The 25453-nt window shown below is 38.3% G+C and overlaps 1 protein-coding gene across 3 annotated transcripts in view; it reads left to right on the top strand.

Moving 5' to 3' along the window:
* Positions 1-15877: 15877 nt before the first annotated feature.
* LOC149804170 (deoxyribonuclease-1-like) overlaps positions 15878-25453 on the top strand; it is a 28468-nt gene continuing 18892 nt past the window's right edge. Inside the window, exons 1-3 of one of the 3 annotated variants that reach the window (XM_089954148.1) lie at positions 15878-15946; positions 16441-16636; positions 23330-23418. In XM_089954148.1, the coding sequence (XP_089810274.1) occupies positions 16442-16636; positions 23330-23418 (284 nt within the window). In that variant the 5' untranslated portion in view covers positions 15878-15946; position 16441. The other 2 variants (XM_089954150.1, XM_089954149.1) reach the window with 2 other exon arrangements.

The raw sequence follows: 25453 nt of genomic DNA, 5'->3' as shown, positions 1-25453 counted from the left end.
CAGTAATAACAGAATATTGGTAAAATCCATGCACCCCTACCCCTCCAATACGTGTATTGATCAGCAGTATAATTATAAAAAAAACACCATTACATCGGAAACGAATTCATTGATTTAAGAGCAACTATTCCTGTGTGTCTGTTTCTTCGTTTTCTTATGAGTACATGTGCATGTTCTCTTGTTGCTTATGTATGTATGTATGTGTGTGTGTGTGTGTGTGTGTGTGTGTGTGTGTGTGTGTTCCGTAAATCTTTTCATCCAAATGTATTTGTTCCGTCTTCTCGTTGTTCCATACTTTTGTCTGTAGCAACATTGTTTCGTTCCTCTGTTGCGTACTTTAGTAGAGTTGCACCTAACATTACCAATATAGTCTTCAAAGTTTCGAGTCGAAAACTCCGTTCAAGTTACCTGTTGTTGAAACAAATCAATTATAGACTTCTTACGATGCATACTAAATGTACGTGACATAAATACGTCTACTCAGGAAGTAGGTCAATGGCACTGTGACCGACGGATGCATTAGGAGAGAAGCAGCCTACATTTCGCGCCAAAAAGTCTGCCAATATAGCGGAGAGCATTAAGACCACAGGGGCTCATATCTTTGCTTACCATTTAACTGTCAGTCATACGGTCATAAACATATTATAAAATAATGCAAGGAAAGACACGTTTATCATTTCTCGCGCAACCTAGTTAATTATGAACACTGATATTTCAAGCTACATTTAGCGTAGAGAAATGTGCAAAAACAACGCCCTGAATGGGATGCTGCCTTCTCATTGGTCACGTCATTTTCGTTTAACCAATAAGAGGACAGTATTCCATTCACCGAGATTTCACTTGCATATTAAGCGAGCACGATCGTGACCATGTCGAACAGCAGCGTGGGGAAAATGGTCTGGCATTTCTTAAAGATATGATATGATATAATACCGTATTATAAACTAGATTGAAACCCTCATATAAAACTTCATATAGGGAGACAAAAAAATATATATATCAACTTGCCAAACACACTCTCCAAAAACAAGGAAATAAAGGGGGCCTAAACACCCCTGACCTTAGGGTTAAAGAAATGAATAACCATTTAGATCGCCTACAAAACCTACAACAACACCCAACACACATATGGCAAGGCACATACTTATACTAGTTCGGATCTCTCTTGAAAAACAAACCGGAAATATATAGGAACAATAAAATTACTAAAGTACTAAGTCCACCTAAAACTATCTACAGAATAACTAATTCACTAAAACTTTATAGGGAAGACAAAGAGATATGGAAACATACAGAAAAAGAAAATATATATCAGTACCTATTTGAAATAAGACACAAAAACATGTTAAATAAAGTAGAAATAAACAATCCTACTATTAAATGGGATCCCATATGGAAACAATGGGCAAAAATAAAGGACAAAAAAGCAAGCAAGACTATTATTTATATATATATATATATATATATATATATATATATATATATATATATATATATATATATACGACGCATGGTGGACAGGGGAAAATGCCTTCAAAAGGAAAATCCTGCAGAGCACCCCCATCCCCCGTCCAAAATGTAAAAACGGCACAGACACCAAAACACATCTAATTTTACAATGCAAAATGAAAGAAACACATAGGAATAAAATTATAAACGAAATTCAAAATACGATAGGATATTACAATGAAAATCAGCTTCTTTACACTAGGGACATTATTGAATCCAAACTGTATAAACAAATAACTGACTACATATACAACACTGTGTGAAGTGGCAAATTTCTGGTGATCTAACAAGAATACATTAGTTGAGACCAGAGAACCATTAATTAGATTCATGGAGACAAGCGCGTATCATATCACCATACTACCGTATACGGTAATGTCCTTTAGAGGGAGAATTTTGTTCCTAATTAAGCATTTGTTTATACAGCAGCCAGACGGACTATTAGGGACAAGGAAAACTTCATTTTCATGGTAAATTGTCGCAATTGAGAAATCGCAGAAACTCTGTTACTCAAACTACCAGGTCAAGCTGACCCTGACTTTGGCGCCTCTGGAAAAAGGCGGCAGAGATATTTGATTCTGATTGGTTACGTTAAATAAGGGGCGTGTTTCACACACAAAATTTTCTAGGTTTTAAAAATTGCCACATCGGAAATTTTAATCAATCTAAGCTTTTCTACGTGAGAAACCAGAGTAGGATCCGGGGGATTGGCAAGAAATTCCTCGTAAAAAAAGGACTGTTGTTCAAAGGGGACTATTGTCGAAAGGAACCGACGAAATAATTTGCCGATTAGAGGGAGGAACGTTGAAAGCAAAGGTAGTGTGACAATTCCATGTAATTTGTTGATGTCATATATAATGCTTTGCTGAGGTTATTTACTTGTATTTGCATGAATCTTTTTTCTACATTCGTGTAATAATTTGCTTTATGAAGTATAACTGTGTTTGAGTTTATGCATAGGAATGTCGTACATTAATCTTCTTTAGATAAGTTTGACGAATTGTTTGAATTTGTCGTCTTGTTTGCATAAGAATTATGTTCTAAGACTTTAATACAATACATTAGTTAATATGATTACGAGACTCCATGTGACTTCACCGAATTTAGAAGATTTCACGTATGATTAAGAATAAGTGTGTATCGACTGAAATGATCCTGTAATTGATTGATGTTATGTATCCTATTTATTCGTTGTGTAAATTGAGGCTGGCTCAGAACCCCATGCCTCGCGTATGTGTTAATGTGTAAGGTCAAGGCGTAACGAATTAGCCATTTGACTAACTAGGGTCATTATAGAACACGTGGAGTCGATTGATAGCCTTAGTATCTGTCGCTCACTGATAGTAAAATCTGATAACGAGGGAGAATAATGAAGAATTAACTGTTTCATAAATAAAGGGAAATTTAGGTTGTCTCTATTTATATTTATTTAAAAGGGAGAAAATAGCTCCTGAGACGTATTATCCTGAGACGTATTATCCTGAGACGTATAATCCTGAGACGTATTATCCTGAGACGCATTATTCTGGGACGTATGATGTGATGTTATTCTGAGACGTATACTAAGAAGTACAAAGAGAAGTGCAGTGAAACGTATAATCCTGTGACGCAATCCTGCGACGTATTAATTTCTGAAACGTATTCTGAGAGTATCCTGAGACGGATGGTGGAAAGTATCATCCCGAGATCCAAGCGTCTGAACAGCTACAGTGGCAACAGAACAACCGAGGACGAACAGGTTATGCAATCGTACAAGACGTTGACTTCGATTGTTCACTCGATCCTATGATGAACTAAATCTATCAGTAAACAGATCGACTATTTTATTTAAATCTATTTGCGTTTTCTTTGTATTTCGGTGAAAGTTAAATTTCTAAAAGCAGAGTACATTCCTGATGTAATGAATTTTCACAGTGTTTTTATGTAATTGATTAAATTGTTTGTTTAAATGTACGGGGGCTCGTGTTGGTTTGTTATATATACCTGCTCAGATCTCTATCTATTCCACCTATAAATTTCACCACTTATATTTATATTTACTCGAACCGGGCAATAACATCGAGGGCGGTCAACCCCTAGATAACGAAAACCAAATTTGGCGGGACACCCACCAGGGACAATTCTCCCCCCCCCCCCCATTACACTGTGGATATGAGAAGAAGAAACATATGGCAAACATAATTATTAGTGACCTAAGAGCTGAACTCTGCCTCCCCACTCTTACACCCCCCACCCCCAACTCCTACCAACACAGAAAATACACCCAGGCTCTCACGCATGTCTATAGGATCAGATTACAAGCACAAGCAGCGGGGAGCTAATTAGTTTCTCCGAGGCACACTGTTTAGTCGATAACATCCCTCCACCATAGCTCCCCAACAAAGTATGCACAACAACAAAGTAAACTGCGTACATACACGCACAAAAAAAATTAATTTTTTTATATAAAAAAACAACAGAAATTACAACCAAAAATATGAATAACCCACATAACGACATATTATATGACGCACCTGTATCCAAACTATCCTATTAAAATATCAGTACTAGCTTATGATGCCAGGAATCTTGGAACACTAACTACCAATGATTAATTACACCCCAGCCTGAAAAGCAATCACACAACTATCCAATTACAGATATGACTAATTACCAAGTCTACCGTGCCACTACTGAAAATTAGATAGTTAACCCAAAACTCTTAAAATATGATCTAGATAGTGCCAGTCTATACACAAAAAATGCAGTTTAGAACACAACACACACATACAGCACCACACCACACTTCAAGACTATGGCAAGTCACTCCAAAATAATAACGATAACGAACTGGGGATGGGAGCGGAAACTTTCACCCTGAGCTTTCGCAAAGGGAAAACGACTACGATCCTAAGTTTCATGCATGTCGGGTTCAAGGCAAGAAAACATACAAAAGCACTATTGTTTGCAAGTATTGACCTGAGAATGGAAACCGACCTGCGTACCGAGTGGGAACGGAGTACAACTCAGAACCCGCATGCAGGGACAACTCGAGATATATGGCGAAACGAAACAAAGATCAACCATGACGGAAAGAAAAAGTACACAAAAAAAATATATAAAAAAAATAAAAATTATAATATCAAAAAAAATTATAATAAAAAAATTAAAAATTAAAAAAAAAAAATGAATACAAATAAAACAAAATTACATATGAAATCAAGAACTGGGAGGACGGGGGATACATAAATCACAAACCATGACCTTTAGAAACGAAAAACAGGGTGACACCTCTAACACCTTATCAGCATCTGCTGGAACGGTGCCAACATAACTATACACTAAATCAGCACCGTTTACCTGACTACAAACCCCCCCCCCCCTCCCCGCTATAAACCATTAAAGGAGCTTTAGGTCTGAATAAAGCTTCATTAATAGCTACCTGAATAGGAATGCAGACGAAAACCCCAATAATGTATAACATAAAGCGCTCACTCAAGAGTAATGCTATACAGCCAACGCGTACCACCATGACCGCATTCCACCATGACTGCATCCGATTTATCTGACGTCACCTACCCAAACACTCAGTAATTTATACATGGAAAACAGAAAGGGGGGGGGGGGCTCAAATACGAAAAGGCCATCCTTAGATTAGCCATCTCAAAAGAATCGTAAATTTTTAGTCTCCCACAACTGTAGTAAATCACCCAACAAATCCCAAACTTAAACTCTTCAACAAATTATTCAATATTAAATCCAAACTCATAAGAGAGGAAAAGTAAAAAAAAAAAAAAAAAACATGCCTCTTCCAAAATACAATTCAAAATAACACCGGAACGACACAATAAAATATAAACAGAAATGCATACAAGCACACACAATACAGACCATACAAGAAGACATATTATTATTTAACCTTTTCGGCTTAAGTCCATATATATTCCAAAATCTTATTCTAGGAATAGATAGGGCATCCAGACCAATACATGATTTGACCAATATAGCGCCAGTCCTCACAATAACACAAACAAAAACAACAAAACATACACATAAACTACAGTCACAGGACAAATGACCCTGGCAAAGTCACTACGCTTTCTTAGCAACGAATGGGAAAAGGGACAGAAACCCACCCGTGGCACAAAATGTTTCAAGGGGTGGGTAGAATAGACCAAAGCTCCAAGCCAAGGGAAAATGGAAACCAGGCCCAAGCCTAACCCAGGCCAAGGGAAGGAAGTACATAATATTCCCAAAGCTTATGGGATAAAGAAACTAAAACAATATGATGAGCAAACCAAAAGGCAACCCTGCAAAATTCATATACTATTTATATTATTATTTATCTGAAAAATATAAACACGAAACACTGTATGGGTGGACAGGGAAACACATACAAGACACACATATTTAGAAAAACAGTGTGTCACTTCTGTGTCCTAAATAGCAAGAAATGCTATGAAAGGGCTAAGAGATATCAACAAATAAAGATATGATAGTAAGCCAAACTTTGGATAGGCATACAAAGTCGAATACCTGAGCTAAACACCGGTACCGAATTTATTACGCTATGCGAAATGCAGCTTGAAATATCAGCTTTGAGAAGGGAAAGAAATGTCCTCCCTTGTATTCCTTTATACTTTATGTATAACTGATAGTTAAATTGTAAGCAATGAATCGAGGTCCCGTGATTATGACATTTGTTGAATAAAGTAAACGAAATGGACGGATCTTGAAACTTTCACTGACCCATAAGCCATATTAACAGACACGCGCATTAACTAATTTAACTAGACTTCGCCCACTCGTAGGGTTTAATTGGGTCTTTTGTCTCGTCCTCTATATAATGTGCCCACTTCGGATTATGAAGTTTTACAATTTAGCGTTGAACGAAGAAGTGGGTAATCGTGCTATTTGAATACATCAGTATTTAAAGAGCTAATTTTCCTGGATTCAATAAAGTCTAGCTGGCGTGATTACGTGCCCACTTATTTACACCTTCATCTTTGTGCTGATGTTTATTTCTCCTACACATCCAACACAATTCTCTATTATTATTTTCTCAGTCCATTAAGGCAGGCCCGGCCCTAGGATGTACGGGGCCCAAGGCAGCAAAAGATGAGCACGGGGCCCCAAGCAAAAAAAAAATTTGCATTGCGGAGTTGATTTCCTGAAAGCGCGGGAGCCAAGGCGGTTGCCTCGTTTGCCTTGTCCTTTGTGCCGGGCCTGCATTAAGGTCTACTTTAAGGGTCCAGTTTTTAATTTAATGCCGCAATCAGCGACCTAGTATAAAAAATCATAAAAAGTCAAATACACAAGTGAGGTCAAAAGGGTCCATATTTTTAGATACCTATGCTAAAACAAAGCATAAGAATAGTATTCACTTGACCAGAGAAGTCAATGGCAGTTCACAGCAGAAGAGGATCATGCACCCCAACCCCTATTTTATACCTGCATTTTTCACATCCAAATGCAATTTTTGACAGCATGTGGCGCTCACAGTGCAAACGCAAGCCCTTTCCCTGGATGAAAATTTTGAAAAACATTGTCTACTAAATAGTTTGATACAATTCAGAATAGTTGTCATCCAAGCCGTTTTTGAGATACTCTAGTTGCCTTGAACCCACGTGTTTACTGCTATGGGAGGCTAGCTCTTCTTCCTAGCCAACTATTGGTATTTCACTATCAACATACTGCAGAGCAAGTATGGAAGGTGTACATGCCTGACATCAGTTTCAAGAACAACACAAGCCCAAAACACCTAGTTCACAAATATATCCATATCTATCAGTACTAAACAATAATAGCTGAAAAAGTCACACCATAGCCTTAAGTTAAGAAATTTGCCAGGGGCCAATTTACGAAACTTCACCCTGCCACCTAATTAGCAATTTTGCTCAGCCTTGGTGAAGTGAGTTCATTTTTGCATCACGTGATATTCTCAGCACGATACAGCAAAACCGTGTAATTTTGACTACTAGCATTGCTGTAATGTTATATATTTCTTGTACCGCAACATTTGCATGCTGATAACTAGCTCAGCTTCAACTCGGTGATATAATCCTAATGTTTTGTTTGTCGTTTATATGTTTTATTTGATCGATTTCAAGATTTTCTTTTTGTACACTTCTATTTCATCTTATTTTGTAAAATTTTCCGGCATGAATATGATATAATTATTTTGGTATTGTAGAGCACTTAGCATCTCACCCTCCCCCCACTCGCTTTAATTTGTATGGGGTATAGTTTTAATTGGTTTCACAAACGTAATATGGGCGTATTGGTAGTCATGTGGAAATTAAATTTACGCCGTAGATTAACATGCTGTGACGGTACGGGCTCAATCGGGAAGTTCTTTGTTAAAGGGGTTCATAGGTTTAATACGAGGATGGTATTATAGTCAAAAGAATTTATAGCGTCAAAAGTGTTTAAAGGGTGAAAGGTGTTTATGTAGTCCAAAGTATTAATCGGGTCAAACGGGAATGGTAATTTAAAATTTTGTTATCTGCAACACAGCACACGACTCTCCTATTCAACACACTGTGTATAGTATCAAGTAACCCATCATCTACAATGCAGTACCCCACATCACTATCCAACACGCCGTATGAAGTGATCAATAGGCAGACATCTATTTCCAACACCCTATATTTACTATCCAAAGCGCCGTATGTAGAAACCAATACCCCGTCATCTATCATCCATCACCAAACACTGTCATCAAAACGCCGTTTACAATATTATGTACATTTAATTTGGATTATTTGTTGACTTTTCGTAATGATTATGTTATATACATCTGTATTTTGTACTTACTTCTCCAAAATCAAGTTCATGTTGCGTCTGAGCAGTGATATTCATTTTGTAAACAACATAATGCATATCTAACATTTCTCTATGAGTGTGGATTAAATATTCACGTCATTATCAATGGATGTAGAAATGTTTATTTGAAGCTGAGTCCGGTACATGGTTTTCCACTTGGAAATTTCTAAAATTGTTGACATCTGTTTTATATGCTGGTCTACGTACTGGCTTGGTTATTGTGTCGGTTTTTTTTCTTCATAATGTTAACTTGAAAAATTACTAATTCTTGCTCTAACATCTCAAGCAGAATCATTCATATTGTTTTGTTGAGTTTTTAATTGGGTTGATTTATTTATTCACACTGTTATTCACTGGAATTACAAAATACTCAAAAATGATCTTAAACTGAAACATTAATTTGATATTATAATGGAACCAGAGAAGTAGATTTTGGATTATATTATTGTGATACATAAAAACACTCTTAGTACATCATCACAATACAGGCCATTGGTACATTAGTCTATTCGAGACTACAGGTACACCAACACATTCAAATACGAAATTTATTTTTAATACCACTGGAATTCAATTGGAACTTCATACTTTTGGACTTGTTATAGAACATTTAGGACTATTTGGGATTTAGTTAACAATACTGTTATGTTTGGACTTGTCATAGAACATTTAGGACTATTTGCGACTTAATTCACAATACTGTTATGTTTGGACTTGTTACAGAACATTTAGGACTATTTGAGATTTTATTCACAATACTGTTATTTTTGGGACTTGTTATAGAACATTTAGGACTATTTGGGATTTAATTCACAATACTGTTATGTTTGGACTTCTTACAGATCATTTAGGACTATTTGGGATTTAATTCACAATACTGTTATGTTCATTTTTAAATTTTCACTTTATATTCTAGTGAATAAGTTATTTGTTGAATTTTTATTACAAAAAAGACTTGTTTGTTTTCATTCTTTCTGTTACTTAGTTAAGACCTTAGGGTCATAACAGAACATTAAAGGGATACGAATATCTCTTAAACGTTTCAGAAATCCTTAGTTTAAAATTTTAAATTCCCTTTGTTTCGGAATTTTCTAAGTCCCAGGTATTATTTCACATATTTGAGAAATTTATATTGAAACCTTTAGACATTCACAATGCCATCTAAAGTGGAGATCTTTATTTTAAATCCTACACAGGAAGGGTTCGATTCTTTGAAAAAGGATGAATTGTTCCAGCTTGCCAGACAATATGTTCTTTCTGAGGCGATGACTTTTTCAACGAAGCAAGAAATAAAACAAAATATTTTATTCCAACATGTATACAAAAGAATATTTTGGATAAAAGTGCTTGGGGATAAATTAATTATTAATTTATATCTGGCTCTGAATGAAAGTTGTAAAATTGAAATTACAATTGAAATTAAAATGGAAATTAAAATTGAAATTAATATTTAAAATTGAAATTAAATTGCAAGATGGAAATTGAGTTAAGAACCTTCAGCTTCAGAAAGAGAAAGAATAGAAATAAACGCAGCTACAGAAAGAGAAAGACTTGTAGTTGCGCAAAGAGTAAAAAAGGAGACATAGAGCTACAGAAAGAAGAATGAGAATTACAATTGCAGAAAGAGAAGATAGGCTAATGCTAATGCAGTGTGAAAACAAAGAGGGAACTACAGATGCAGATAGAAAGAGAGGGAACTACAGATGCAGATAGAAAGAGAGGGAACTACAGATGGAGATAAAAAGAGAGGGAACTACAGATGCAGATAGAAAGAGAGAGAACTACAGATGCAGATAGAAAGAGAGAGAACTACAGATGCAGATTGAAAGAGAGGGAACTACAGATGGAGATAGAAAGAGAGGGGACTACAGATGAAGATAGAGAAGGAACTACAAATGCAGATGGAAAGAGAGGAAACTACAGATGCAGATAGAAAGAGGGGGAACTACAGATGCAGATAGAAAGAGAGAGAACTACAGATGCAGACAGAAAGAGAGGGAACTACAGATGAAGATAGAAAGAGATGCAGATAGAAAGAGAGGGAACTACAGATGGAGATAGAAAGAGAGGGAACTACAGATGCAGATAGAAAAAGAGAGAACTACAGATGCAGACAGAAAGAGAGGGAACTACAGATGCAGATAGAAAGAGAGGGAACTACAGATGGAGATAAAAAGAGAGGGAACTACAGATGCAGATAGAAAGGGAGGGAACTACAGATGAAGATAGAAAGAGAGGGAACAACAAATGGAGATAGAAAGAGAGGGAACTACAGATGGAGATAGAAAGAGAGGGAACTACAGATGCAGATAGAAAGAGAGGGAACAACAAATGGAGATAGAAAGAGAGGGAACTACAGATGGAGATAGAAAGAGAGGGAACTACAGATGCAGATAGAAAGAGAGGTAACTACAGATGAAGATAGAAAGAGAGGGAACTACAGATGAAGATAGAAAGAGAGGGAACTACAGATGCAGATAGAAAGAGAGGGAACTACAGATGAAGATAGAAAGAGAGGGAACTACAGATGAAGATAGAAAGAGAGGGAACTACAGATGCAGATACAAAGAGAGGGAAATACAGAAGCAGATACAAAGAGAGGGAAATACAGATGCAGATAGAAAGAGAGGGAACTACAGATGCAGATAGAAAGAGAGGGAACTACAGATGAAGACAGAAAGAGATGCAGATAGAAAGAGAGGGAACTACAGATGCAGATAGAAAGAGAGAGACCTACAGATGCAGATAGAAAGAGAGGGAACTACAGATGCAGAAAGAAACAGAGGGAACTACAGATGCAGATAGAAAGAGAGAGAACTACAGATCCAGACAGAAAGAGAGGGAACTACAGATGCAGATAGAAAGAGAGGGAACTACAGATGGAGATAGAAAGAGAGGGAACTACAGATGGAGATCAAAAGAGAGGGAACTACAAATGCAGATAGAAACAGAGGGAACTACAGATGCAGATAGAAAGAGAGGGAACTACAGATGCAGATAGAAAGAGAGGGAACAACAGATGGAGATAGAAAGAGAGGGAATTACAGATGCAGATAGAAAGAGAGGGAAATTCAGATGCAGATAGAAAGAGAGGGAACAACAGATGGAGATAGAAAGAGAGAGAACTACAGATGGAGATAGAAAGAGAGGGAACTACAGATGAAGATAGAAAGAGAGGGAACTACAGATGGAGATAGAAAGAGAGGGAACTACAGATGGAGATAGAAAGAGAGGGAGCTACAGATGAAGATAGAAAGCCAGGGAACTACAGATGAAGATAGAAAGAGAGGGAACTACAGATGCAGATAGAAAGGGAGGGAACTACAGATGAAGATAGAAAGAGAGGGAACAACAAATGGAGATAGAAAGAGAGGGAACTACAGATGGAGATAGAAAGAGAGGGAACTACAGATGCAGATAGAAAGAGAGGGAACAACAAATGGAGATAGAAAGAGAGGGAACTACAGATGGAGATAGAAAGAGAGGGAACTACAGATGCAGATAGAAAGAGAGGTAACTACAGATGAAGATAGAAAGAGAGGGAACTACAGATGAAGATAGAAAGAGAGGGAACTACAGATGCAGATAGAAAGAGAGGGAACTACAGATGAAGATAGAAAGAGAGGGAACTACAGATGGAGATAGAAAGAGAGGGAACTACAGATGAAGATAGAAAGAGAGGGAACTACAGATGGAGATAGAAAGAGAGGGAACTACAGATGGAGATAGAAAGAGAGGGAGCTACAGATGAAGATAGAAAGCCAGGGAACTACAGATGAAGATAGAAAGAGAGGGAACTACAGATGCAGATAGAAAGGGAGGGAACTACAGATGAAGATAGAAAGAGAGGGAACAACAAATGGAGATAGAAAGAGAGGGAACTACAGATGGAGATAGAAAGAGAGGGAACTACAGATGCAGATAGAAAGAGAGGGAACAACAAATGGAGATAGAAAGAGAGGGAACTACAGATGGAGATAGAAAGAGAGGGAACTACAGATGCAGATAGAAAGAGAGGTAACTACAGATGAAGATAGAAAGAGAGGGAACTACAGATGAAGATAGAAAGAGAGGGAACTACAGATGCAGATAGAAAGAGAGGGAACTACAGATGAAGATAGAAAGAGAGGGAACTACAGATGAAGATAGAAAGAGAGGGAACTACAGATGCAGATACAAAGAGAGGGAAATACAGAAGCAGATACAAAGAGAGGGAAATACAGATGCAGATAGAAAGAGAGGGAACTACAGATGCAGATAGAAAGAGAGGGAACTACAGATGAAGACAGAAAGAGATGCAGATAGAAAGAGAGGGAACTACAGATGCAGATAGAAAGAGAGAGACCTACAGATGCAGATAGAAAGAGAGGGAACTACAGATGCAGAAAGAAACAGAGGGAACTACAGATGCAGATAGAAAGAGAGAGAACTACAGATCCAGACAGAAAGAGAGGGAACTACAGATGCAGATAGAAAGAGAGGGAACTACAGATGGAGATAGAAAGAGAGGGAACTACAGATGGAGATCAAAAGAGAGGGAACTACAAATGCAGATAGAAACAGAGGGAACTACAGATGCAGATAGAAAGAGAGGGAACTACAGATGCAGATAGAAAGAGAGGGAACAACAGATGGAGATAGAAAGAGAGGGAATTACAGATGCAGATAGAAAGAGAGGGAAATTCAGATGCAGATAGAAAGAGAGGGAACAACAGATGGAGATAGAAAGAGAGAGAACTACAGATGGAGATAGAAAGAGAGGGAACTACAGATGAAGATAGAAAGAGAGGGAACTACAGATGGAGATAGAAAGAGAGGAAACTACAGATGCAGATAGAAAGAGAGGGAGCTACAGATGAAGATAGAAAGCCAGGGAACTACAGATGAAGATAGAAAGAGAGGGAACAACAGATGAAGATAGAAAGAGAGAGAACTACAGATGCAGATAGAAAGAGAGGGAGCTACATATGAAGATAGAAAGAGAGAGAACTACAGATGCAGACAGAAAGAGAGGAAACTAAAGATGAAGATAGAAAGAGATGCAGATAGAAAGAGAAGGAACTGCAGATGGAGATAGAAAGAGAGGGAAGTACAGATGCAGATAGAAAGAGAGGGAACTACAGATGCATATAGAAAGAGAGGGAACTACAGATGCATATAGAATAAGGGAGAACTACAGATGCAGACAGAAAGAGAGGGAACTACAGATACAGATAGAAAGAGAGGGAACTACAGATGGAGATAGAAAGAGAGGGAACTAGAGATGCAGATAGAAAGAAAGGGAACTGCAGATGGAGATAGAGAGAGGGGGGACTACAGATGAAGATAGAAAGAGAAGGAACTACATATGCAGATAGAAAGAGAGGGAACTAAAGATGCAGACAGAAAGAGAGGGAACTACAAATGCAGATAGAAAGAGAGAGAACTACAGATGCAGACAGAAAGAGAGGGAACTACAGATGGAGATAGAAAGAGAGGGAACTACAGATGGAGATAGAAAGAGAGGGAACTACAGATGGAGATAGAAAGAGAGGGAACTACAGATGGAGATAGAAAGAGAGGGAACTACAGATGGAGATAAAAAGAGAGGGAACTAGAGATGCAGATAGAAAGAGAGAGAACTACAGATGAAGATAGAAAGAGAGAGAACTACAGATGCAGATAGAAAGAGAGGGAACTACAGATGGAGATAGAAAGAGAGAGAACTACAGATGCAGATAGAAAGAGAGGGAACTATAGATGAAGATAGAAAGAGAGGGAACTACAGATGCAGATAGAAAGAGAGAGAACTACAGATGCAGAAAGAAAGAGAGAGAACTACAGATGAAGGTAGAAAGAGAGAGAACTACAGATGCAGATAGAAAGAGAGAGAACTACAGATGCAGATAGAAAGAGAGGGAACTACAGATGCAGATAGAAAGAGAGGGAACTACAGATGCAGATAGAAAGAGAGGGAACTACAGATGCAAATAGAAAGAGAAAAAGAAGTTGGAAACACAAATGCAAAAGGAAAGAGAAGAGGAAGAAAGAGAATTTTAATTTAGATTTTAAAACAAATTAAAAATGCAAAATAGACCTCTCCTTTTATACACAATATAAGTTTTTGATGTTACCAGAAATAATTGATTTGTACCCTCTTTAAGAGAAGAAGAAGTAGATAAATATTTTCCTCATTTTGAAAACAAAATGCTGAAAATTTGAAATGTCCAAAAGAGCTTTGGACTATATTATTTCAGAGTGTACAAACTGGTAAAGCTCGAGAAGTCTACATCACAATGTCAGTACGACAAGGTGCTCATTATGATGTGGTGAAGGAATGAATTTTGAAGAGTTATGACTTAGTACCGGAGGCATATCGAAAAGGGTTTAGAAACTGTGAAATAAAGAAACCTTGACAGACCCATGTGGAGTTTGTATCAGAAAAAGAACAATTATTTGATAGCCGGTGCTCAGTCAAGAAATTTGGTTAAGGCTACAATAACCTCAGACAGTTCTTATTAATATAATGGTTCAAGAATTACGTCCAAAGTACACAGAGTGTCGTTTTGGAGGCTAGAGTACCTCATTTGAAACAGTATATTACAACCTCAGTGTTAAATTCCCATTTGATGTAAAACAGACCCATAATGTCAAACAGGATTTCCTCTAAAACTTACAAAAATTGTGGACTAATGTTAATTTTCCGTTGGATCCTACCATGCACAGACCCCTTGTAACATTGAATTCCCGTTTAATCTCAAAGTGCCCCACAATACTACTACTTTGGTGCATTCTCCTGTTTGGGAATATTGTGAAAAACAAAATAACATTTAATATATTTTGTCAATGTATTTTGACAATGCATGTGTCACCAAATCTTGTAGAGAAATTAGAGTTTCATAGAATATATAGTACTTACAAACGTCATTAAATTTATAGAATGAGAAAACACTAAGATCTTCACAGCTGACCATTATTTATAAAAGAGGGTGGTTGGGTTATGAATGTCTTAAAACGTAATCACCTATTGATCAGTAGTTTCATTTAGCACACTACATGAAACTTTGATTTATCGAACGACTTTTTCAAATGAATTACGTAATTGTATCTTGGATTTTGCCTTTTGTCTTTGATACGTATATGTGAATGTCTCATATTAATGGTAATCTAATATTTTTATTGGAACAAACTCTACCAGTTAGCAGTTGTGTCGACGGTATTCGGATTAAAAATTAACAATACATCACAGTGGACCCTATCCACAGAACATGGAGGAGGACAGAAAGAAAATGACGGAGCTACTCAAGCTTGAATTGTATAAAGTATGGGAACCAAAAGATGTCCGTTCTTTAGACTGGGGTCAAGAATGATTAATGGTCCGTGTAAAATGGGCGATGTTCAGGTCTCCAATGCTAAACCCATCTCAAAGGACCATAAACGCTGTAAATATCATTATTTATAATATGTAATCATTTTCTTTAATTGACCACCTGTGTTTTCACATACCTGAGTCACGCGTTGCCAGTATAATATCACGTCACCTTTTGTCTATTAGTTACAGGTGTATTTATATCTCCAACAAAATGCAGAATCTACAAACACTGCACAAGGAGACTGACGAACAGTCATCTTTAGTGGGGAAATCTACAGTTTGGTGATAATCTTGGATTAATTACTAACATGTGACGTTATTGGTTTTTTAATGCTTTGAAAATTATACTACCTAATTTGTTATATAATATATACATTCGGTTTTTCAGATACCTAATACAAAATATATGTAGATCAAAATTATGTTGTGGATATTGATCAATCGATTCACTGATTGATTGATTCACGTTTACTCGTTCCATTGAAAATGAGAGTAATAAATAGTCATACATATGTACAATAAATACATCGTGGAAAATCTACCTTATATACTGATGATGAAATCAACAACTGTGTATATCGTAGATGAATTTTACAGGTAAGGGCGACGAATATTTTTGGTGAGGATGGTGGGGTGAAATAGTTTTTATGTTGAAAATCACGAAAATATTGAGGATCATCATTATTTTTAAAAATCATCATCGTCTTCGCCACTAGATGAAGCAGTGTGTAATGATCATTCTCATCAGATTCATCAATACGATGATGTTTTTACAGAATGGTTCCAGTTATGTTACTCACGGTCCTAGCGTTGCTCGGTGCTGCCTGCACTCTGGCTGTACCGATTCAGACGTACGCCAGCTCCCTGAAGACGAAATTTGTCAACGAACCAATCGGCGTGAGCGCCTTCAACATCAAGACATTCGGCCAGGCCAAAATGAGCAATGAGCAGGTGGCCAACATAATAACAAAGGTAGGGCCAATATCATGAGGTAAGCCAATGCCATAACAGTCAAACATGTGAGTGAGGTTGGGATCAATATCATAACAGATGTAGAACCAGTATTATAACTGAGGTAGAGTCAGTTTCAAGGTAGAATCAGATCAAAACAAGGATAGGTCAGTCCCATAACAAGCTACAGGGAGAATATCAGAACAAATGTAATAGTTCAATCTACTTGCGATAAATTTGATAGGAATCGTGCAAAATGTGATAGTAGCATGCCATTTTGCACGAGTTTATCTAAAACAATGTTAGCTTCATATCCAAGCTGTTGAAAGGTTTCTTTGGTCATGTGTCTTTACGATTTAAAATTACAGACATTTTTTCAAATCACTTTATTAATGGTGTCGGCCATTTTGCACTTCATTTCAATTTCGTCATCATTTAGTCTGTGTATATTGAGAAAATCGGGTTCATAATAACTTTATAGTCCGTCAAGCTTGGCATCCCACACGTTATTGTATAATTAACCAGAGCATGGATTGAGAGTGGGCAGTAATCTATGTGTACATGCCATATAGTGAAGTTAGCCAAGGTGTCAGACCCATCATTGAACCATGCCGTTTTACGGTCAGTCATTAGGCCCATGGTATAATGTTTCTTCCGCAAAGCTTTTTCCTTTAGCAAAAGCGATCCGACAGATTGTGCCAACCTTGGCAAAGATGAAAGACATTTACCCTGGTTGTGGTAGAGTTTGGAAATGACTGGAATTTATTAGATACGTCTGTTGCGCGAGACAATAGCTGAAATAGAATTGTTCTAATTTAAGGCATTATAATAACCTGATTATTCGAATTCCTTATATTCTACACGACCTTGGCGACTCTAATCGCGATCGGTGCGTGCAGCTGTTGATCCCTTCATAGCTGATCGGAACATCGTCAAAGACCGAGGCCCTGGATCCAGGATAGGCAATGTGAAAGCAAGGAGTTTGTAAATCAGACTATTGCAAGCAATTATATCATTGGGCAGCCAATAAGGTACACAGTTGCTAAAAGGAAGTGTGGAAGGACCACTCTGCATGCAGTGTTCACTCTCTGAGACCAGCTCATTGACTTTGCATTGAATGTACCCGACTTGTAACGTGATTGGACGACGAGAACACCACGGAGCCACTTGTAACGCGATTGGACGACGTGAACACCACGGAACCACATACAAAGTTAAAAACTAATGTACAGAGGATTGTTAATAATAGTTTTCATTTTTTTGCAGAAGCATTTGATCAAACACACTCGCGCGCACACATACGAACACACGCACGAATCTGACATGTTCAGTACACCCTTGTCGTGTAGAGCATTCTGCCACAATTAATAAGAAACTGCTGTCTCCTTATCAAGCACGTTTGAAATCCTTCGTTTGGATTACGCTAGGCGCTGACTGTGACTAAATGTGGCAACTGAGTGACATCACATTCGTCAATACATAACCTACATCTCCGTCAGTAGGAAGGACCAAGAAGTTCTACTGCCTATAGCCAATCTTTGTATACCGTTATCTCCAGCAGCAGAGAGCTTCCAGAAATACTACCGCCTGTATCCAATCCTTGCATACATTAATCGTCAGTAGGAAGAAGGGTTCATTTTGTACTGCCTGTAGCCAATCCAATCGTATCGATATCTATAGCAGATGGAAGGGTTCAGTTTGTACTGCCTGTAGCCAATCCAATCGTATCGATATCTATAGCAGATGGAAGGGTTCAGTTTGTACTGCCTGTAGCCAATCCAATCGTATCGATATCTATAGCAGTTGGAAGGGTTAAGAAATATTTTTGCCTGTATACACCCTATGCTACTTTATTAAAATTATAACTGCTTGTGGCCAGAAAGTGCATACTGTTATATCCAAATGAAATGAGAGATCAAATAGTCCAGGCAAAACCTCCGGAAGCTACTCGCCGACTGACAACACCACCACCACCCCCAACCCCGAATGTGGGAGGATCCAGATAACCTACTGCCAAGAGCCAATCTTTTGCATATTATCTCCAGCAGAAGAGAGGGTTCGGTGGTATTACTGTTTGTAGCCAAACCTGGCTACATTTATCTTCGGAAAGAGAGATGGTCCAAAAGTATTACCGCCAGTAACCAATCCTTGCATAACGTTATCGCTTGTAGGATGAAGGATCCAGAAGAAGTACTAACTTCAGTCAAACAATGCATAATGTTATCGCCTGCAGAACGAAGGGTCCAGAAGTAGTACTAACTGCAGTCAAACAGTGCATAATGTTATCACCTGCAGGAGAGTGTCCAGAAGTAATACCAACTGCAGTCAAACAATGCATACTGTTATCCAGAAGTACATTAAACCTGCAAGCCGTTAACACTAGCGTCCAGAATTGCTTCTTCCTAAAGCCAGTCCATTCAGCTTTTACCTCCGGCAGGAAAGAGGGATCAGAAGTATTTTTGGACATAAATTTTTATCGGGGGGAGGGGGGCCGGTGCCTGAGTAGCCTCAGGCGCTCGTCTTTACAGATCACTGACATCTTACCTTTGTCCGCATGGGTTCAAGTTTACTGGGTCAACGTGGATTTCTGAGAATGCCTGCTAGTAGCTTCTCGTGGTCGATGCTTCATCTCAGATGTTTTCCACATTCTTCCACCACCAAATATACTGGCCGCCATGCATAGCCTACCATGTACTGAAAGTGTTGTTAAACCCACAAGCAAACAATATTTCCAGTTGGAGAGGTTGAGGTGCCCAGAAGTACTACTTCATATAGCCAAGGGAGGGGTATGTAAAAGGGGTGTCCAGGCGTTTTACTCCTGTAGCATATTGTTATCGCCACTTGGAAGAAGGGTTCAGAAGTATTAGTACCCCAAGCCATTCCATAAATACCGTTATCTCCTGTTGGAGCGGGTCGAGAAGTACTACTACCTTTATCCAACTCGTGCATGCCGATTTTTCAAGCCTGTAGCCAATCCATGATTACCGTTATATCTGACAAGAGGGAAGGTCCAGAAGTACTAGTGCGTGTAGCCAACGAATGCACACCGTTATTTATTATTATGCTCATTTTTTCCCCGTTAACTTTACATTGTCAGAATCGTGCAGTATTACCCGATATTGAACCCGCGCGACAGTACACATATATCATTCACGTGCATAAAGAAACTACTTTCTATTGTAAACAAACAGTGGACGCATACGCCAGCACTTTTGATTTGTACACAAATCATGTACGCTCGCGGAAGAGGCTCTTTACGTTGTGGTTGTTTAAATTTGTTTCTGAATGAACTAAAACAGATGTTTCGTGGACTGCCACATACCAGCTGATTTGGCACATTCCGCGTTGATACAATGTTTCGGATTTAGGCTAGCTACAGTATATAACAGACGCAAGATAAGGTCCTTACAAATAACATACGAGTGACAAGTCATATACTCTTTTCTTTAGCTGGTGATAAGAATGGCAAAATAAAATATACTTACAGTTTTACATCCTGAATTTCCTCATAATGTATTTTCTTAATTGTGCAAATCCGAATTACATAAGTCATATCATAGGTTCTCAATCTGGATTACACATTTCGAAATTGTACTGTAATTTCGATGATAAGTGCAATTACGTCCTCCTTACTGCACTCAAAATGAAATAAGCATTAAATTCCATAACGTCTTTTTGATAATTGCAATTGAAGGACTTCATATTTTTCCCACATTATGATTTCAAACATTCAATGACAGAAACAGAAAAACATTTGCAGATGTCAACACGCTTCTCCCTAGCTTCTTCAATCTCGTGTATTTCATGTGGAATTGTCACATACAAATCCAGTCCATAATCACGAATTTCCTAGAATAGAGAAAAATACCAAAATCTATTCATTCCAGATCAAATGGAAAAGTTGTTGCAATGCACATTCATTCATAATATGAATCCCAATTTCAATTTTAAATCTGACACGCCATTTTCTTTCGAACGTTGTGTCGAGCGCGCTACTAAGTTCAAATTTATCTGGGCGGAGTTATGTGCGCAGCAATAATGTTGAATTGTGTAATGATGAATATGCGCTTGTGTATTTAGTTTGGAATGCGGCATACATTCATTTACGTTGTTTCTTGTAGTGTATTTTGTTTATATAATTAAGCCTTAGGTAGAATAAAAAACATGAGCATATAAACAAAAGGTTACTGCATTTGTATGGGAAAATATGAACTCGTTTTGTCAGAAGGACTTCACTCCCAAGGTCATGCAGTATTCCATCCAAAAACTCGTTCATATTTTCCCATACAAATGCAGTAACCTATAAATCTGACACGGAGAAACTTCAATTCACTGTGCTCGTAATATGTTCGTACATAACTACCCTTTTGAAAGCTCCTTCTTGATTAAACGGCTCTTAGTGAAGGAGGAGAGTTGTCAAACCATTCACATCTGAGAGTATAACAGGAGGTGCTGAGGGTTTCTGCATGACATCGTCCAGAAATACTTGGTTAGGGTTAAGGTTAGAGTATAACAGGAGGTGCTGAGGGTTTCTGCATGACATCGTCCAGAAAGACTTGGTTAGGGTTAGGGTTATAGTATAACAGTAGGTGCTGAGGGTTTCTGCATGACATCGTCCAGAAATACTTGGTTAGGGTTATAGTATAACAGGAGGTGCTAAGGGTTTCTGCATGACATCGTCCAGAAAGACTTGGTTAGGGTTATAGTATAACAGGAGGTGCTGCGGGTTTCTGCATGACATTGTGCAGAAAGACTTGGTTAGGGTTAGAGTATAACAGGAGGTGCTGAGGGTTTCTGCATGACATCGTCCAGAAATACTTGGTTAGGGTTATAGTATAACAGGAGGTGCTAAGGGTTTCTGCATGACATCGTCCAGAAAGACTTGGTTAGGGTTAAGGTTAGAGTATAACAGGAGGTGCTGAGGGTTTCTGCATGACATCGTCCAGAAAGACTTGGTTAGGGTTAGGGTTATAGTATAACAGTAGGTGCTGAGGGTTTCTGCATGACATCGTCCAGAAAGACTTGGTTAGGGTTAAGGTTATAGTATAACAGGCGGTGCTGAGGGTTTCTGCATGACATTGTGCAGAAATACTTGGTTAGGGTTAGAGTATAACAGGAGGTGCTGAGGGTTTCTGCATGACATTGTGCAGAAATACTTGGTTAGGGTTATAGTATAACAGGAGGTGCTGAGGGTTTCTGCATGACATTGTGCAGAAAGACTTGGTTAGGGTTATAGTATAACAGGAGGTGCTGAGGGTTTCTGCATGACATTGTACATAAATACTTGGTTAGGGTTATAGTATAACAGGAGGTGCTGAGGGTTTCTGCATGACATTGTGCAGAAATACTTGGTTAGGGTTATAGTATAACAGGAGGTGCTGACGGTTTCTGCATGACATCGTCCAGAAACACTTGGTTGTTACTAAAGACCTTGTCCGAAAGTTGGAGATCACACAGTTCGTTATTATTTATGAAGAACGTGCGTTAGTGTGTACTTGTTTATGTGAAGGTTACTGCTATTTGAAGGCCCAATTGAGCATTAGCATTGGATACAATGCGTTTTCCGTTTTAATTTTTTCGATATTTAAACCTTTCCACAGAGGAATATCCAACAATTTTATGTCCATGACCTAGCGCAGTTGTTGTTGTTGTTGTAGTGTTTAACGCCATTTTTCAGCACACGATAGGCTATACATGGCGGCCAGTGTTAATGGTGGAGGAAGAACCCTGAAAAACCCAGGGAAGAACCACCGACCCACGAGAAGCTACTGGCAGGCTTTCCCACGTACCCACGTTAGCCGAGCCTTGGACTCGAACCCACGCAGACAGAGGTGAGATGGCAGTGGTCCGTAACGGAGAGCGCTTTAGACCACTCGGCCACTCGGGGCCCCACCTAGCGCAGTAAATTCCAATAAATGTCATTTTATAAAGCAACATCTTGATCATATTCATTAATATCTAAGATTACAATCATTAATATATAACGTCAACACCTAGAAAATTTTAAAGAAACGCATTCCTGTATTGAAAGTTAAGACTTCTTTGTATAGAAATGTTGTGCTTAGACACTATGCTCGGACCAACCTTGATGGATTATGTTGTCGTACGACAAAACGGAAGCAGTGAGCGTTTGTGTCTGTTGCTACATTCATACAGGGCATTAAAACAGCCCATTGTGCAAAGTGGCATGTTGGTATCACATTTTGAACAGTTCTTCTGTAAGTGCACATGCCTGTTGGCCGATGTCATAATTCTTGGAGCGGATGTTGGTAAACAGATAACAGACGCAGGACACCGCGATCAGGCTAATATTGTAATAGCAGTAAAAACCGGCGGTATAAGGGATGGGCCTAACATCATACCAGATGTACGGCCAGTATGACAACGGAGATTATGCCAATACAATGAGAGGTATAGGTTATGCTAATGTAATAACCAATATGTATTTCTAATTTCATAACGGGTTACTGATAGAATTACATAAATTTATCACACACATCTTAACTCCCGCGCATCTGAAAAGCATGGCTCTTCAAGTTTCAATTGTCACGCCCAATACATTTGTGTGTATCTGTTTCTGCTTCCAAATTTTATGATAATCTCTTAATAAAGGGAAGACACCACCGTTAAAGAATGGTCTTTATTTTACGCACAAATGCGTTGTAAAACTTGTAAAATGTCTTACTTTCTTGTATACTTAATTTATTCATGCAGATTGTCAGCCGTTATGACGTCATCTTGATCCAGGAAATCCGGGATATTTCAGGAGCTTCCTTCCATAAACTCTGGCAGATGGTTAACGCGTGAGTACCAAGCCGTTGTTCTATTGTCGTTGTCCCTAAAGCTGTCATCACTGTCGTTGTCGTCTAATTGTCCGTCTGGCCTATTCTCATACACAAATGGGCTGCAGTAAGCCAAACTTGGCAGTAGACTTGTCTGTCTGGTGACAATGTGCACATTGATATTAGTTTGCTTCGCCACGAGGGATTACTGGAATTGGTCTTAATCATGTTGAAAATTCAAGCACAAAATTCTAATGTGCTTATAATTGGACTGCACTGATATTAAACATGTAAGCCTAAGATTGCGAGCCCTCAGTCATCAAGAGGAAGCAGGTTTGCACAGTTGTTAACGATGGTACTTTCTTTATAAATTGTTTTCACTGTTAAAATTCAAAAAGACGTGCTTGATTCAAATATGCTTTCGTTTTAATATGTTACAATTCACACTTGTTTTCCGATATTTGTTAAACAACAGAAATCCAAATAAACGCTTTTTTACGTTTTAAGTCTCTCTTTTTTAAATAAAGTTATCATTATTTTTAAACATATTGTTAGAAATCAAATGGCCAAGAGTATGTTGCACTAGATTAAGCAAGATGTGTATAAGATGTGTATGAAAGGTAGCAAGAAGTTGTATAACGCCGGTTTGGCCCCACCTTGCATCACATTATGCTAGGTCAAGCAACGTTTTTACACCCACAAAATATATCCTAGTGGGATATAGGAACGATGGCGGTCAAATAGGGTAAAGCGGAGCGTACAGTTTGGCACCATTTTTCATCACTTTATGCTACATCATGGAGCAGCAATGGTTTTCACAAGATCTCACACAGCCCAACACATGGTGGTTGACGATGTCTGCTTCGGCATTGTTCTGCACAGCCTCAGCATTTTCTGTCACGTCCTACACAAGCATTAAGGTCGACCACCAGCTGTGAGCGTAGTAATCGCTGTAGCCATCGGTAAAGGGCGCCGAATCTGTTGATCACTTCGATAGTTATCAGCTTGGTAGGCCCAAATAGAGGTTCTAGGAGGCTGAAATCATGAAAGGACTGGCAGACTTAAGGCTTGAGATGGGTGTTTACAGGCTGTCTTTAATTATACAATCATGCACGATCCAGGTCAGCACGAAACATTGCCGGACCAGTACTGGTAAGGTCAGCGATGGCAGAGCTGTGGCGCTTAGGTTGCCTCATTAAAATAGCAGAGAAACTCGTGCCAGTTGATATCGGCAGTACACCAAGTGGCATAGATATTGCGCAGGTCATGGTCATCTATCGCACAGAAGAGACCGAGCATTTTGGTGTTATCATGGATCACCTTTGGAATGTGGGCCTATCACTGGGATAGGTATATCATGTCGGGAGTTTTGTGTCTCCTGTGGCTAAAGATGCTGGTGGGACGTTTTGCCCCATCAGCATCATGTCGTCATAAAGAATATTATTTTTCTTGTTACAATCAAGGTCATCTGGACCTAGGTAGTTGTGGACGTTATAAAAGAACGTTACCTGGTCTTATATAGTGTCGTTATAAAAGAACGTTACCTGGTCTTATATAGTGTTGTTATAAAAAAACGTTACCTGGTCTTATATTTTTTTCGTTATAAATAATGTTATTTGGCCTTATATAGTGTCGCTATAAAAGAACGTTACCTGGTCTTATATTTTTGTCGTTATAAAATAACGTTCCCTGGTCTTATATAGTGTCGTTATTAAAGAACGTTACCTGGTCTTATATTTTTGTCGTTATAAAATAACGTTACCTGGTCTTAATATAGTGTCGTTATAAAAGAACGTTACCTGGTCTTATATAGTGTCGTTATAAAATAACGTTTATCTGGTCTTGTATAGTGTCGTTATAAAAGAACGTTACATGGTCTTATATTTTTGTCGTTATAAAATAACGTTACCTGGTCTTATAGTGTGTCACTATAAAATAACGTAAACTGGTCTTATATAGTGTCATTCTGACTCCGCACAGCAGTGTACTCTTTTGAACAGTTTTCACTAATCTGTCAAAACACGTCTTAGCAAGCTTGGTCGTCCATATATGTGGC

This window comes from Sinohyriopsis cumingii, chromosome 3, assembly GCF_028554795.1.
Source record: "Sinohyriopsis cumingii isolate HCF-2022 chromosome 3, ASM2855479v2, whole genome shotgun sequence".
NCBI classification, from domain to species: Eukaryota; Metazoa; Mollusca; class Bivalvia; order Unionida; family Unionidae; genus Sinohyriopsis; species Sinohyriopsis cumingii.
The sequence above is the reverse complement of the archived record's forward strand: the minus strand, read 5'-3'. Positions and strand labels throughout refer to the sequence as shown.